Source organism: Alligator sinensis, unplaced genomic scaffold, assembly GCF_000455745.1.
Source record: "Alligator sinensis unplaced genomic scaffold, ASM45574v1 scaffold927_1, whole genome shotgun sequence".
Classification (NCBI taxonomy): Eukaryota; Metazoa; Chordata; order Crocodylia; family Alligatoridae; genus Alligator; species Alligator sinensis.
In genome coordinates this window covers 1,697,849-1,711,221 of record NW_005842155.1, presented here as the reverse complement: position 1 = coordinate 1,711,221, position 13,373 = coordinate 1,697,849, and the positions used below count along the sequence as shown (strand labels likewise).

At 43.6% G+C, this 13,373-nt stretch overlaps 1 protein-coding gene across 1 annotated transcript in view; it reads right to left on the bottom strand.

The window, feature by feature from the left end:
• The window catches only part of SNX29 (sorting nexin 29), a gene marked incomplete at its 5' end in the record, with an annotated part of 446,683 nt that overhangs the window by 407,828 nt on the left and 25,482 nt on the right, over nt 1-13,373 (bottom strand). The window contains 2 exons of the mRNA XM_025206427.1: nt 10,033-10,115; nt 12,016-12,097. Of these exons, the coding sequence (XP_025062212.1) occupies nt 10,033-10,115; nt 12,016-12,097 (165 nt within the window). The remainder of the gene's footprint in view (nt 1-10,032; nt 10,116-12,015; nt 12,098-13,373) is intronic.

Genomic DNA, 13,373 nt, shown 5'->3' with positions numbered 1-13,373 from the left:
CTATTATACTCAGTAAACCTAAAAATGGGTCAAGGAAGTTTACAGAAAGGAAAGCAAACAATTAATTGTATTTCAGTATGATTTACCCTAGGTTGCTTAGTAAGTGGTACTAATATCTGCTTTAAAAATATACATCTTCAGATAATACATATACAGGCTTTTTAGTCTAGAAAGCCTTCACTTTTAAACAAGTATTTCTACAGTCATTCTCAGAACATTAGTTACAGACATTATATTGCCACATCCCAAAGGTGTGAGGTATATTCAACATGCCTTTATTGCCATCTTCAGAACAAGTTAATAATCTCAAAATTCTCTTGCTCTCTAGTCAAGGACCTGATCAGTATGAAATATAATCACTTCCTGAGAAGAACAAGCGGTAACTGAAATAATTTTTTAATGTATACCTAGAGATACTCTCAGGTCAAGGAGCTATTCTTCACAAGCTTCTGATACAGCATGAAAAGACAGTGTGTGGAATATTTTTTCATTCCCTTTTCTTAATCTAAATTTACTCAGGTGTTTTCTCCATGTCAAAGGAAATACCTAACAGTTTAGTTATATCTTATATCAGAAGTGTGCGCTTAAAGGATTCATTCACAAAAGAACTTGCAGGAAAGAAGGTAATCTTGGAAACTGAGTCAGTGTCTAGGAGTGACTGATGATAATCTGTGGATGCAAGAGAAATCATTACATGAAGAATGCTTCTTCACACTTGTGTCTAACCCCAGGCTTAAAAATGAGTGAAAAATATATTGGAACAGTCCACTGACAAAATATTTACTAAAAACAGAGGTGCAGTAAGAAGAATCTTGTGTTATACTACTTACAAGACAATATGGCTCCCTTTGAGGAGCTCTAAAAGGAAACCTTTGGAATTGGGTTTCCGTTTCTGCATAGCCTGAGAACATGCGGGGTGAGGGAGAAGAGGCGTCTTGCAGAAAAGTTATGTTGGTGTATTACATGCACTCCACTTTATTCCAAACTCCATGCTGTACTTTAACAGCATCTGATCAAGTGAACTCAAATTCATGAAAGCCTACGACTGTAGTTCATCTATAAAGGTGCATGTCTACCTGCTTTATGTTAGACTGTTCCATTACAAGGAAATGCGGATAACATCGTGACATCAGGGAAAAATCTACTTTGATGTTGCCAGCGAGAACTACTATTATAAGCACTCTGGTTGTTGGTGATAAACAAATGAAGTAACTAAAAAAAAAACCGTGAAAACAGAATGATAAAGTATAGTAAACAACAAATATACCCCAATCTAAATTTAAAAAATATGAAAAAAGATTAAGCTACAGAAGCTAGAGAAGACCCAGTTCATAATAGAAGTACTAATATCTAACATCTCATTTCTACTATGTTAAAGGTCTTACATTATTACAGTAAAAAAAAAAAAAAAAAGGGGGGGGGGGGGGTAGGTGATTCTACTACCCATAAGAATGAAAGAAAGGACAATTGTCAGGAAATCTATGAAGAATATTTTCTAATTTTAAAAGTCTGACTGTGAAAAAAATATATACATCATTCTGATTCTAGCAAAAAATAAACCAAAACACTCACAAGCCCTGAACCTGCAAAAACTGCCAGGAAGCAAGAGCACAGAGCTGTACTTCTTAATGGGGTCTGCCTGGAGAATTCCCTTTCCAGAAATCAGAGCAATTAACTAGTGTACAGACACCTGAGGTAACAAGTGCACAGAGCCTGGGAAACAAGTAGGAAGAATTGTAAGTCCTTACATAATCACAGAACTATGATGTGACTGGAATAACAGAGACTTGGTGGGAGCTCGCATGACTACAGCACTGTTATGCATGGGTACAAACGATTCAGGAAGGCCAAGCAGGGGAGAAGTGAAGGAGCTGCAGTTAATGTAAAAGAGCCATATGATTGCTCAGAGCTCCAGTACAAAACTGGAGATAGGCCTCTTGAGAGTCTCCGGGTTAGGGATAGAGGGGAGAGCAACAAGGGTGATGTCATGGTGGGTATCTGCTGTAGACCACAACACCAGGAAGATGAGGTGGATGAGGCTTTCTTCAGACAACTAGAAGAGAACTTCATGATCACAGGCCCTGGTTCTCCTGGGGAACTTCAATCACCCTGACATCTGCTAGGAGGGCAATACAGCAGTGTGCAGGCAATTCAGGAAGTTTTTGGAGGGTATGGGGGACAACTTCCTGGTGCAAGTGCTGGAGCAGCCAATTAGGGGCCATGCTCTTCTTGACCTGCTGCTCACAAACAGGGAAGAATTGGTGGGGAATGTAGTAGTAGATGGCAACTTGGGCAGCAGTGACCATGAGATGATTGAGTTCAGGATTCTGAGGAAAGGAAGAAGAGCAGCAGAGTAAGGACTCTGGACTTCAGAAAAGCAGACTTCAACTCACTCAGGGAACTCATGGGCAGGATCTCCTGGGAAGCCAGTCTGAGGGGAAGAGGAGTCCAGGAGAGCTAGCTGTACTTTAAAAAGGCGTACTGAGAGTGTAGGAACAAACCATCCTGATGCACAGGAAGACCAGCAAGTATGGCAGAAGACCAGCTTGTCTTAGCAGGGACCTCTTCAGTAAACTAAATCACAAAAAGGAAGCTTATAAGAAGTGAAAACTTGGACAAACAACTAGGGAAGAGTATAAGAGTATTGCTCAGGCATGCAGGGATAAAGTCAGGAAGGCCAAAAAGCAATTGGAGTTGCAGCTAACAAGGGATGTGAAAGGTAACAAGAAAGGCTCCTACAAGTAGGTCGGTAGCAAGAGGAGAATCAGGGAAAGTGTGGGCCCCTTACTAAATAGGGGAGGCAACCTTGTGACAGAGAATGCAGACAAGGCTGAAGTGGTCAATGCCTTTTTTGCCTCAGTCTTCACAGGCAAGATAAGCTCCCAGACTACTGCACCAGACAGCACAGTTTGGGGAGGAGGTGAGCAGCCAACAGTGGTAAAAGAAGAGGTTAGGGACTATTTAGAAAAGCTGGACGTGTATAAGTCCATGGGGCCGGATGGGATGCACCCTAGGTTGCTGAGGGAGTTGGTTGATGCGACTATAGAGGCATTGGCCATCATCTTCAAAAACTCATGATCAGGAGAGGTCCTGCATGACTGGAAAAAGGTAAACATAGTACCAATATTTAAGAAAGGGAAAAAGGAGGATCCATGGAACTACAGACCAGTCAGCCTCACCTCAGTCCCTAGAAAAAAAATTCTCATGGAATCCATTCCTAAGCACTCAGAGGAGAAAAAGGTGATTAGAAACAGTCAACACAGAATCAACCAGGGGCAAGTCAGACCTGACCAACCTGATTGCCTTCTATGACAAGATGACTGGCTCTGTGGATGTGGTGTACCTTGATTTTAGCAAGACTTTTGATATCGTCTCCCACAACATTCTCACAGGCAAGCTAAGGAAGTATGGGCTGGATGAATGGACTGTAAGATGGATAGGAAACTGGTAGGAGCATCAGGATCAGAGAGTAATAATCAATGGCTTGATATCTAGTTGGCAGCCGGTATCAAGTGGAGCGCTCCAGAGGTCAGCTGGTTTTGCTCAATGTCTTCATCAACTCTCTGGAAGATGGCTTAAAGTGCACCCTCAGCAAGGTTGCAGATGACACCAAGCTGGGGGAAGTAGTAGATATACTGGAGAGTAGGGCTAGGATACAGAGTGACCTAGACAAATTAGAGGACTGGGTCAAAAGGAATCTCATGAGGTTCAACAAGGACATGTGCAAAATCAGAACAATCCCAGGCACCAGTACAGGCTGGGGGCTGACAGGCTGTGCAGCAGCTCTGCAGAAGAAGACCTGGGGATTACAGTGAACAAGCTGAATATGAGCCAAGAGTTGCCCTTGTTCCCAAGAAAGCTAACGACATACTGGACTGCATTGGTAGGTGTCCTGCCAGTAGGTCAAGGGAAGTGATTATTCCCCTCTGTTCAGCACTGGTGAGGCCATATCTGCAGTACTGTGTTCAGTTTTGAGTCCCCCACTACAGAAAGGATGTGGACAAATTGGAGAGAGTCCAGCGGAAGGCAACAAAAATGGTGAGGGGGCTGGGGCACGTGACTTCTGAGGCGAGGCTGAGGGAACTGAGCTTATTTAGTCTACAGAAGAGAAGACTGAGAGGGGATTTAATAGCAGCCTTCAACTACCTGGGTTTAGAAGAGAAGACTACCTGAAGTGGGGTTCAAAAGAGTTGCAGCTAGACTGTTCTCAGTGGTGGCAGATGACAGAACAAGGAGCAATGGTCTCAAGTTGCAGCAAGGGAAGTTTAGGTTAGATATTAGGACGAATTTTCTCACTAGGAGAAACACCGGAACAGGTTACCCAGAGAGGTGGTGGAATCTCCTTCCTCGAAGGTTTTTAAGACACAGATAGACAAGGCTTTGGCTGGAATTATCTAGTTGGGGCTGGTCCTGCTTTGAGCAGAGGGTTGGAATAGATGAACTCTTGAGGTCCCTTCCAACCCTAATTTTCTATAATTCTATGAATGAGCTTTATTCTATATAGTTCCTTTCATATAAATTGTACCCAACATTTTATAAATTAAAGTAGTTAGAGATAAAAGAGTTGAATGTAAAAAAAAATGGAGGAAGAAAGAATGTAAGAAAGGGAAAATGCAGACAAAAAAAAAAAAAGATAAGCTTAAATATGAAATCTGAACATACATAGTTAGAGGTGCACCGATATATCGGTCCAATATCAGATCAACACCGATATAAAGAAAATTGACTATACTGAAAATCGACCTGATGTGGCCAATAATGTGGCCGATAAATGTCCCATGCATGCGTGCAGCTGCAGCATAGCACATAGGTAGTGAGAAGCACAGCCTAGCAGCTTGGAGCACTGTGTACAGCTGGTAAGTCTGTTGTGGTGGAAGGGGAGGGGGGAGGCAGAAGGGGAGGGGCGTGGGGGACAGGTCAAAGCTCCCGTGGTGAGGGAGGGAGTAGGGTTGGGGCTGGGGCAAGCACTGACCAGCAGGGGCGGAGCAGGGCAGGGCACAAGACAGAGCCATGGCTCATCCAGGGGGTGGGGGAGGGAGGTGGCTCCCACTGCTGCACACATCCCGAGAGCGCATGGCGGTGTGGGAGTGTCCCCAGATCTGTGCAGGGCGAGCTGGGGCCAGGGCTGCATGGGGCTCTTCCTGGCAGGGGTTGGGCCAGGCTGTGCTTGGCGCGGGTGGCAGCTGCACTGGGAGAAGGGATTGGGGGGCTACAGAGAATTTTGGGGTGGCTGTAGCCACCCCCCATAGCCCCCTTCCAGCACTGCCACTGCCTGCCCGGAGCAGAGCCCAGCCCAGCCCCACTGCCTGCCCGGAGCAGAGCCCAGCCCAGCCCCAGGCCCAGCCCACACAGACCCAGAGGCACACGCCCCAGATGCCCTCCCGGGGTGCACAAAGCAGCAGGAGCCGCCCTCACCCCCACCCCATGGACAAGCCATGGCTCTGTCTTGCACCCTGCCCATGCCCCAGCCACACTCCCTCATGCACTGCAGAGGCCTTGATCTGCCCCCCCGTGCCCTTCCACCACAACAGGCTTTCCAGCCAGACACTGCTTTTCAAGCCGTCAGGCTGCATATCAGAAATCAGATTGGTATCGGCCAATACTCCTCCTTAAAAATCAGCTATCGGTATCGGCCCCCAAAATTTCTATCAGCGCACCCCTATACATAGTGTGAACTTTTGTCTCTACTGAAGTTAAAGGAAGCTGTGCCTATAGGGCCAAGACTCCACTCTAATCTACTTCAACATTTTGATATATGTGTGTTTTTACAAGTGCTCCAGGAATGGGAAGGAGGTGCTTTAATTAGAGAGACTCCAAGAGCCACTCTAATTAGAGTGCCCACAGCGTCTTGTGTATCAGCGTCCCTGTGCTTCTACATGGAAGCAGGGGTGCTTTAACTAAACATTGTAGAACGTGACAGCTGTGGCAGGCTCAAAACCTATTTAAAACCAGTAACCCAGGAGCCTTCAGATTGAGCGTGGGGCCCAATAAGGGGTCCAGAAGCCTAGGAAGAGACTGAGACTCGGACCAGAGGGTCCACGAGCCCCAGGAAAGACTGAGCTGGGTCCACAAGCCAAAAGCAGGCTAAGCTGGACTAGAAAGTCCAAAAGCCTAGACGACAGGCTGCGTGCAGGACCAGGGGATCCACGGGTGCAAGGGGGCTGAGTGTACAAATACACAACATCAGAGAGAAACAACATCTGCAAGGCTTGGAGCATGGTATAGGGGAGGAAGAGGAGCCACGCAATTTGCCCTTAAGGCTACAGGTGCCCTACAGGGGCCTAGTCAGGCTGAGAGAGACCCCATCAGACCTGAGAGCTGAACTGAGGATAGTGGGGGGTTCATGAGAGACCCAGTGGGAAATTATTAGGATTAGGGCTCATTCTGCAGACTGTTGGCAGCCTCAGTCAACCTTCATCAACCTTTAATATTAAGAACAAGAAGCGACAGGAGAGCCATTTAGGGAGAGTGACAGAGTCCAAGCCAGGCAGGAGCTGCAAAGCCAACTGGGGGCATCAGAGCCACCCCTGTGGCCACAAGCCTATCACATATACATTCAAAAAGGCTAGCAAGCATTTCAAAGAAGGTTCTTAGAGCAACACCTACCAAACTACACATCAGGTAGGGCTGTGCGAAATTTCAACGGGTGTTTCGTTTCGAAACTGTTTTAGCACATTTCGAGCTCAAAACACTGAAACCGAAACAAAACGAAAGGCTTCAAAACAGCTTTAAAACAAAATGAGGGCATCTGCAATGTTTCAAAAGTTTTGAAACGCTTTGAGTTTCAAAGCTGGGCTTGCTTGCAGCTAGACAGAAACTAAGGAGGGGGAGGGGGAAGAGCAGGGATGGAATGCTCTGATATTGACATCTAGCTCCCGGTTCGATTCCCAAGCTCTCTGATCATTTCCCCAGCTCTTCCCGGGGGGCACAGGCCCCTGATCTGTGTGCAGGGTTTCAGCCAGCTGCTGCTGTCAGCTGGGGCCAGAGCCAGCACCCAAGTCTGCCCAGCGCTCGGCAGCAAGTGATACGAGTTTTGCTTTGAACAGTTTGAGGTGCAGTTTCCCAGAAACACCTGCACCTACCTCCTTGACGCTTGGCAGGTTTCGTGCCCTCAAAAGGGGCTACTATCCCTTCAATTTTCACCTGAATCAGGCATGAAATGACAAAGTTATAGGCATTTTTGTAATTTTTGAGATTCCCCATTATAGCCTATGGGCAAAACGTCAAAACGCATTGAAACATCTTCAATAAAATGAAACAGGACAGTGCTTCGAAACAGTGAAATGAAACAAAGTCCCTTCAAAAGAGCAAAACGGAAGTCGAAACGAAATGGTGTGTTTCGCACTGCCTGGCAGGTGCTATAAAATCAAAATGGAAAAAAGGGTGGAGGGGGGCAGGGACAATACATTACATAACACCTACACAGCTAATGTCATTATTTTTTTTCTTCTGATTTTTTGCAGGGTAAGTTTTCACTGATATTTGAATAACTTATACTAGTATAGGGCTGTACAACATGCATCTGCTCCTTTGAGTACATTAGTATAATTACACACTTACATTCATGAAAACATGTTATGTACCCAGGCCCCAAATCTTGCTTTTTCCCCCCCACTATTGTTATCTTCAAAGATATAACAGCCGAAAGCTACCTCATTTTGGAAGCCCCATGGCTTTTATTATTGTACTATTTTATTTCATTTTTCTTATCTGTGATGTGTTTAGACTTGTGTTGCTATGCAACTAGCTAGAAGCCTCACTGTTTATAAGCGATTTCCTTAATTATAACAAAGAGAAAGCTAACCACTAAAGATTTTTTCACACTACTGAATTACCCTAGGTACAGAAATCAATGAAATTTTTCAGTACTTAGAAGAGCTATTCTTTTAAAAAATTACACTGACCACATACACATGATTTTCCATCAGTATTTATATAATTATTCATGGCTAATACACTGCAACTTAAGAAAAATGCTAACCAGACATATAAACTAAACAGATCCACTCAGCTTCATAAATTGCTTAGAATGACTTATGTCACTTCTCAAATAAAATTTATGAATTGAAAATACGTGTTAATGTTTATGTTTATGTTGCCTTCCATCTTAGCTGGAAAATGTAAAATAGCAACTACTAAAATGCAGACCACAGATAATTTTTTACTTTTTCAGTTCTACAGAAGATTAACAGCACATAATCCCAAATACAGAAAGTCAACTGAAAAGACCAATTGCTTCCCCTAGTGGATGCCAACAATACTACAGTAAAATCCCTGATATCCAACACAAGTGGGGAATGCGGGGTGTGAGTAATATAAAAATGCTGGTTACCTGAGAGCACAGGGTTTCCACCTGGATGCTGGGGGGGGAGGGGTTGCAGCCACACACAGTGGCAGTAGCACACACAGGGGCAGTAGCGCAGTGTGGTGGGTGGGGGGGGGGGCAGCCGCATGTGAGCTTCCCACCCCTCCGTGTCTGGCTGGAAATTCTGGTCACTAGAAATGCCAGTTAGTAAAATCCCGGATAACAGAGATTGTACTGTATGTAGTTTTAAACACTGAAGCTAATCCTAACTAGAACAAAACAGCAAAAAGGATCAGTTTCCAGTTGCACTTATGCTGTAATACTCTTATCCAGCAAAATAAATAAAATTAAGCTTCAGAAGTTCACTTTAGCAAATACATGAAAAGCACATTTTCTGACAAGGTGAGACTTTTACAAACGTACAATGTATATTTAACAAATACAAATGCCACCAAACTATTATATATATACATTTATATAAACACACACACACATACACACTCATATCACTCTTCGTTTAAACATCTCAAAGCACTTTATGGAAGAGCATTATTTCACTGATGAGAAAACTGAGGCATGGATACTTAATGATTTGTCCAGGGTTACCCAGCAGACCAAGCTCCAACCTCCAAGCTCCATCCTACCTACTTTAGCAGCACATCTCTACATGTTATCAGGTACATACACAATATAGTACTATAATGATGGGGGAAGTAACTGGATGCTATTTTGTATGCCAAAAATTGAGGTCAAATCATCTCCCGGTTCACTCTTAAGCACGTTAATCATTTGGCAAACACATTTTCATACATGAAATTTGGTTATATCATTCCCATCCTCATGAATAACATCATTACATGCTGGTATCAAGGGAAAAAGGGGGGGAGAGGAAGAGAATTTGTGGAAACCTGCTTCCATGAGACTGTTTGGGTAGCTTTCTGAAGAACCAGGTAAATATATGCACAGTTTAACCTATATAAGTAGCTAATCCAACTAACAAACAAGAATGGATTTTTATTTTTTAATTTTTAATTTTTTTAAAGCTTTGATAAGGAATTTGTAGTCAGAGGCTGTGTAAATAAGCTGCCTACCCCACCTAAATACCTAACGGTCTCAGCCTTGGCTAAGTACCAACCTGAGACCACTTCCCCAGCTCAACTGGGGGGTAATAGGTGGTAATATGGGAAGGAAGCAGAGCAGAGGCTCTGTTTATGAAAGTCATACTTAGCCTTGTGACAGGATTTGACTTTTTCCATACCATATCTTTGGACTGTAAGGTAATGGGAAACATGGAAGTGTTTTCTTCACTATGGTAAATATGTCAAGAAAAATAATTAGTAATCTCAATATAACTACTGTTCATATTCAGATGTGTCCTGGCCATTCTGTGGTATCAAGCTGATTGCTCTTTTGTAATGGCTAAAGACATATCTAATGGTATCATTCCTAGTAGTTTTTGGAGAAAAAAGGTTTTGTCCCACACTGATAACACCTTATCAACTTCTGGAAATGACAGATTGAAAAATTATCTCAGAGTTCAGATTCCCAGCAGGAACCAGAAGGTCAGAAATATAGTGCTGTATGTCAGTTCAAGTAAAGGCTTTGCTTTACCACATCTTATTGAGAAGAGAGAAAAAGAAAGCAAACATTTTAAAAGTCAGTGAACTTTGAGAACAAATTCTGAAAAGCAAATTATGTCAATCTAAATGGATCAAGTAAGTACTTACTAATTGTCATTGATTCTGGAACAGTGACTGAAGGCAACATATTGCTTAAAGCATTCACTTGAACAGCAGGATTAACTTCCACTCTAGTTAAAAAGACAGAATGTCATCAATATTAAATATGTGAAACAAAATGCTGAATTCAAAGACTAGGAAGGAAGATTTGCAGACCTCAAAACAATAATGGAAACATTCTATTCACAATGTAACTATGATTCATGTGTTGTAATTGTAAAGAGAGAAGAAAACATTGTTTAAGCCAAACAGTTCTTTGGAGGGTTTTTGCCTTTGGTTTTTATTTTTTAATATCTATAACTTCTACCGTATTTAGTCAACTAGAAGACAGTTTTTTGCCCCATTTAACATGGGGGGGGAGGGGCAAGGAAAGCCTCTCACCTTACAACTGAGAATATTGCAGGGGCAAGTAGTTGCTATGTCTCTGGCTCTGGTCCCAACCCAGAGTTGGAGCAGGAGACAGAGCCACAACTGCTGCCACTGAACCCCTGTCACTCCTCCTCACTACGCCCAGTCTCCCCTGCACGCCGCTTCTGCCCTCTCTCCCCTCTGCTGTACTCCTTACCTCTCGTCCATGCTGGGAGGTTCAATCCTCACTGTGAAGCACAGAGCACGTACTGCAGCCTGGCCCTATACCAGCAGTCAGCACCACACTACTGTTACAGGGCTGAGCTGGAGCCACAATCAGCGCCACAGGTTGCAGCAAGGGAAAAGCCTTCTGTTGCAGAGCAAAAGTGGGGAGGGGAGGGTACTGAGGGGCAGGTGTGGAGTAGAGACCTCGGCGGGGGGAGGACCCAAAGCTCTAGAGTGCAGAAGTGGCGTGGAGGGGAGAAGCAGAGAAAAGGACATGGGAACGTGGTTCGGGAGCCTAAGGCTGAGGGGGGCAGGCACAATAGGGGGTAAGTTGGATGGGGGGGCAGGCAGCAATGGACAAGCTGCCTGCTTCTCTCTGCCTGCCACACTGCCTCCACACTACCTGTCCCCCACTACCCTTCCCTCACTACTTTCTTCCTTACTGTCCCCCCGCCACCTGCCCTACCAAGTGCCTCCCTACTACATCCCTCAACACCCGCCCCATTACTGCCCACCTCATCACCTCTCTCGGAGGTGTTGAATTTAACATGATCCTCCAATAATTAGATTCCATATGTGGAAAATTATAATAAATTGATGCAGGTTGTAACTGTATTGGTCTACAGGCAAAAGGAATCAGAACTTGTGGCAGAGGTGATATCTTTTATTAAAACAACTAGATATTTGCAAGCTTTCGGGCATACTCACCCTTCCTCAGGCATAGGAGAATGCAAAGATTGTAACATTTCTCTTAGGTAGAAATGAAAATTCGTATTTCACAGGAAAGCTGAAGGTGTTGTAAGATCTTCTGGTTGGAATAGTTTATTTTGTGCAAATTTTGAAATGAAAACGTCACAATCCTACAAGGAAAAAGTAAATCTACCACCCTGGAACCTGAAAGCCAGGGGTTTTTTTGCAATTATCTAGTTGGTCTAATAAGAGATACCACCTCTGCCACGAGTTCTGATTCATAATAAATTATAAATCCGTGTATAGAACCTAATTATTGTGGGGGAGGGGGGCTGTCTTAAATTCAGGTCACCTTGGAATTGGGTAAATGTGGTAATTCATTAATCGTGTAAATATGAGCTTTCAAATACACAAATCACACAAGTAATGCCTGGTACAAAAACAACTTTAAAAAACAAAACTCCATAACAATAAAATCCATAAGTTTGACATATTTAGTGGTCTCCTTTAGTATCACTGAGTATCATACAAAATATTAAGAGGATTATAAAAATATGGAAATGTGGATTTGGCATTTGTCTTTCTACATGTATACAGAATTAATTTGATTAGTGGCTTATTTCAAGCACTAAGTAATTATAATTTGGGTACCAAGTTAACAATTACAGCATTTTTGTTTCTAAGTAATAAATTTAATTTGATAAGCACCTGAAAGGGAGTTCAGATCCCCTCTGAGCCAGTTCTACTGCAAGAACAGCACTATCATGTCCATCTCCATTCTCCAAGGCATCTAAAATAGCACCCAAATGATATGAATTAGTTACAAGAAAATATGCAATGTTAAAATTTGTATATATAGTTGTCTGCTACATTTGTAATTAATAAATGTAGTAAGGGAAATTATTTCAAGTCACTTTTGAAAATAGGACTGATCCTGTTAGGTGGTTCAGAAAAAAATGTTACTGTATTTACTCAAATACAAGGTGAGGATTCTTCTCCAATAAGCATGAGGGGAAAAGCTCGTTGTCTTAAATTCACATACAGGCAAACCTCATTAAATACACTGTCTGTCATTGCCTGTGCAATGCACAAAAGTAGCATGTGCTCAGTAATGGAAACCAACTATGAAGCTGATTTAATGCAGCCAACACTAAGCGTGATTATAAAACACATGGTCTGTTTTGGGCAAACAGGTTAGGGTTTCTTGTTTTGTTTTGTTTGGGGGGGTGGGGTTGGCAAGGGAGGAGGCGGCAGTTGGGGTTTTTTTTTAATTTCATGTTCCAAGTCAAATTAATCAAATCAGTTCCAAAACCTATCAACTGAACAGAACTCAGTCATTCAAATCCATGTGGCATTACCACCTGCAAGTGTCCTCTTTCCCAGACTTTTCAGCCTGGGGCTTCAGATACTTCCAAAGACATGGCAGGCATCCTATGTGCAGGCCCAAGCCCAGAGGTTTGGATGCCCCTGAGTGTTGCTTGCCCTTAACCAATGGGCCAAAGGAGCAAGTTAGGGGAAAATCCCCCATCTCCACAGAATAGATTCATAGCCGCGAGCTCTCATAGGGGAGTCTGCTTGGGGCATGCAAGCAGCAGCTTTGCCTCAGCTCTGGACCACACTGTCACCACCGCAAGATCACAGCCCTGGCCCCAGAGCAGCTCCCCACCCAGCTGTGCCCTACCAGCAGTGCTGGGGCTGGTCTCCATGGAAACCCTGGATGCATATTGTCATGGCCCCACTGCTGCTGGGGTCTCCATGGAACCCGGCCACAGTGACGTGGGCAGGGGCTGCTGGTAAATGAAGTCCGGTCGCCAGACAGATCTGCCATTGTACCCACCCCTGAACTAGATGGTAAATTATGAGCCTTTAAGCTTTAAAACTAATGTCATGCATGGCTTGTACTATGTAGTGTTGCTTAAAACTGTGTTTATGGAGTATCTGTGCTCAAACTTGTAGCAGTTCCAAAAAAGGTACACTGCACCAATTCTGGATGAACTAAGTCTATATGCAAATTACTACAGGTATATTTCTTTCAAGGTCAGAGTTTTCAAATTTGCCCCTCATTT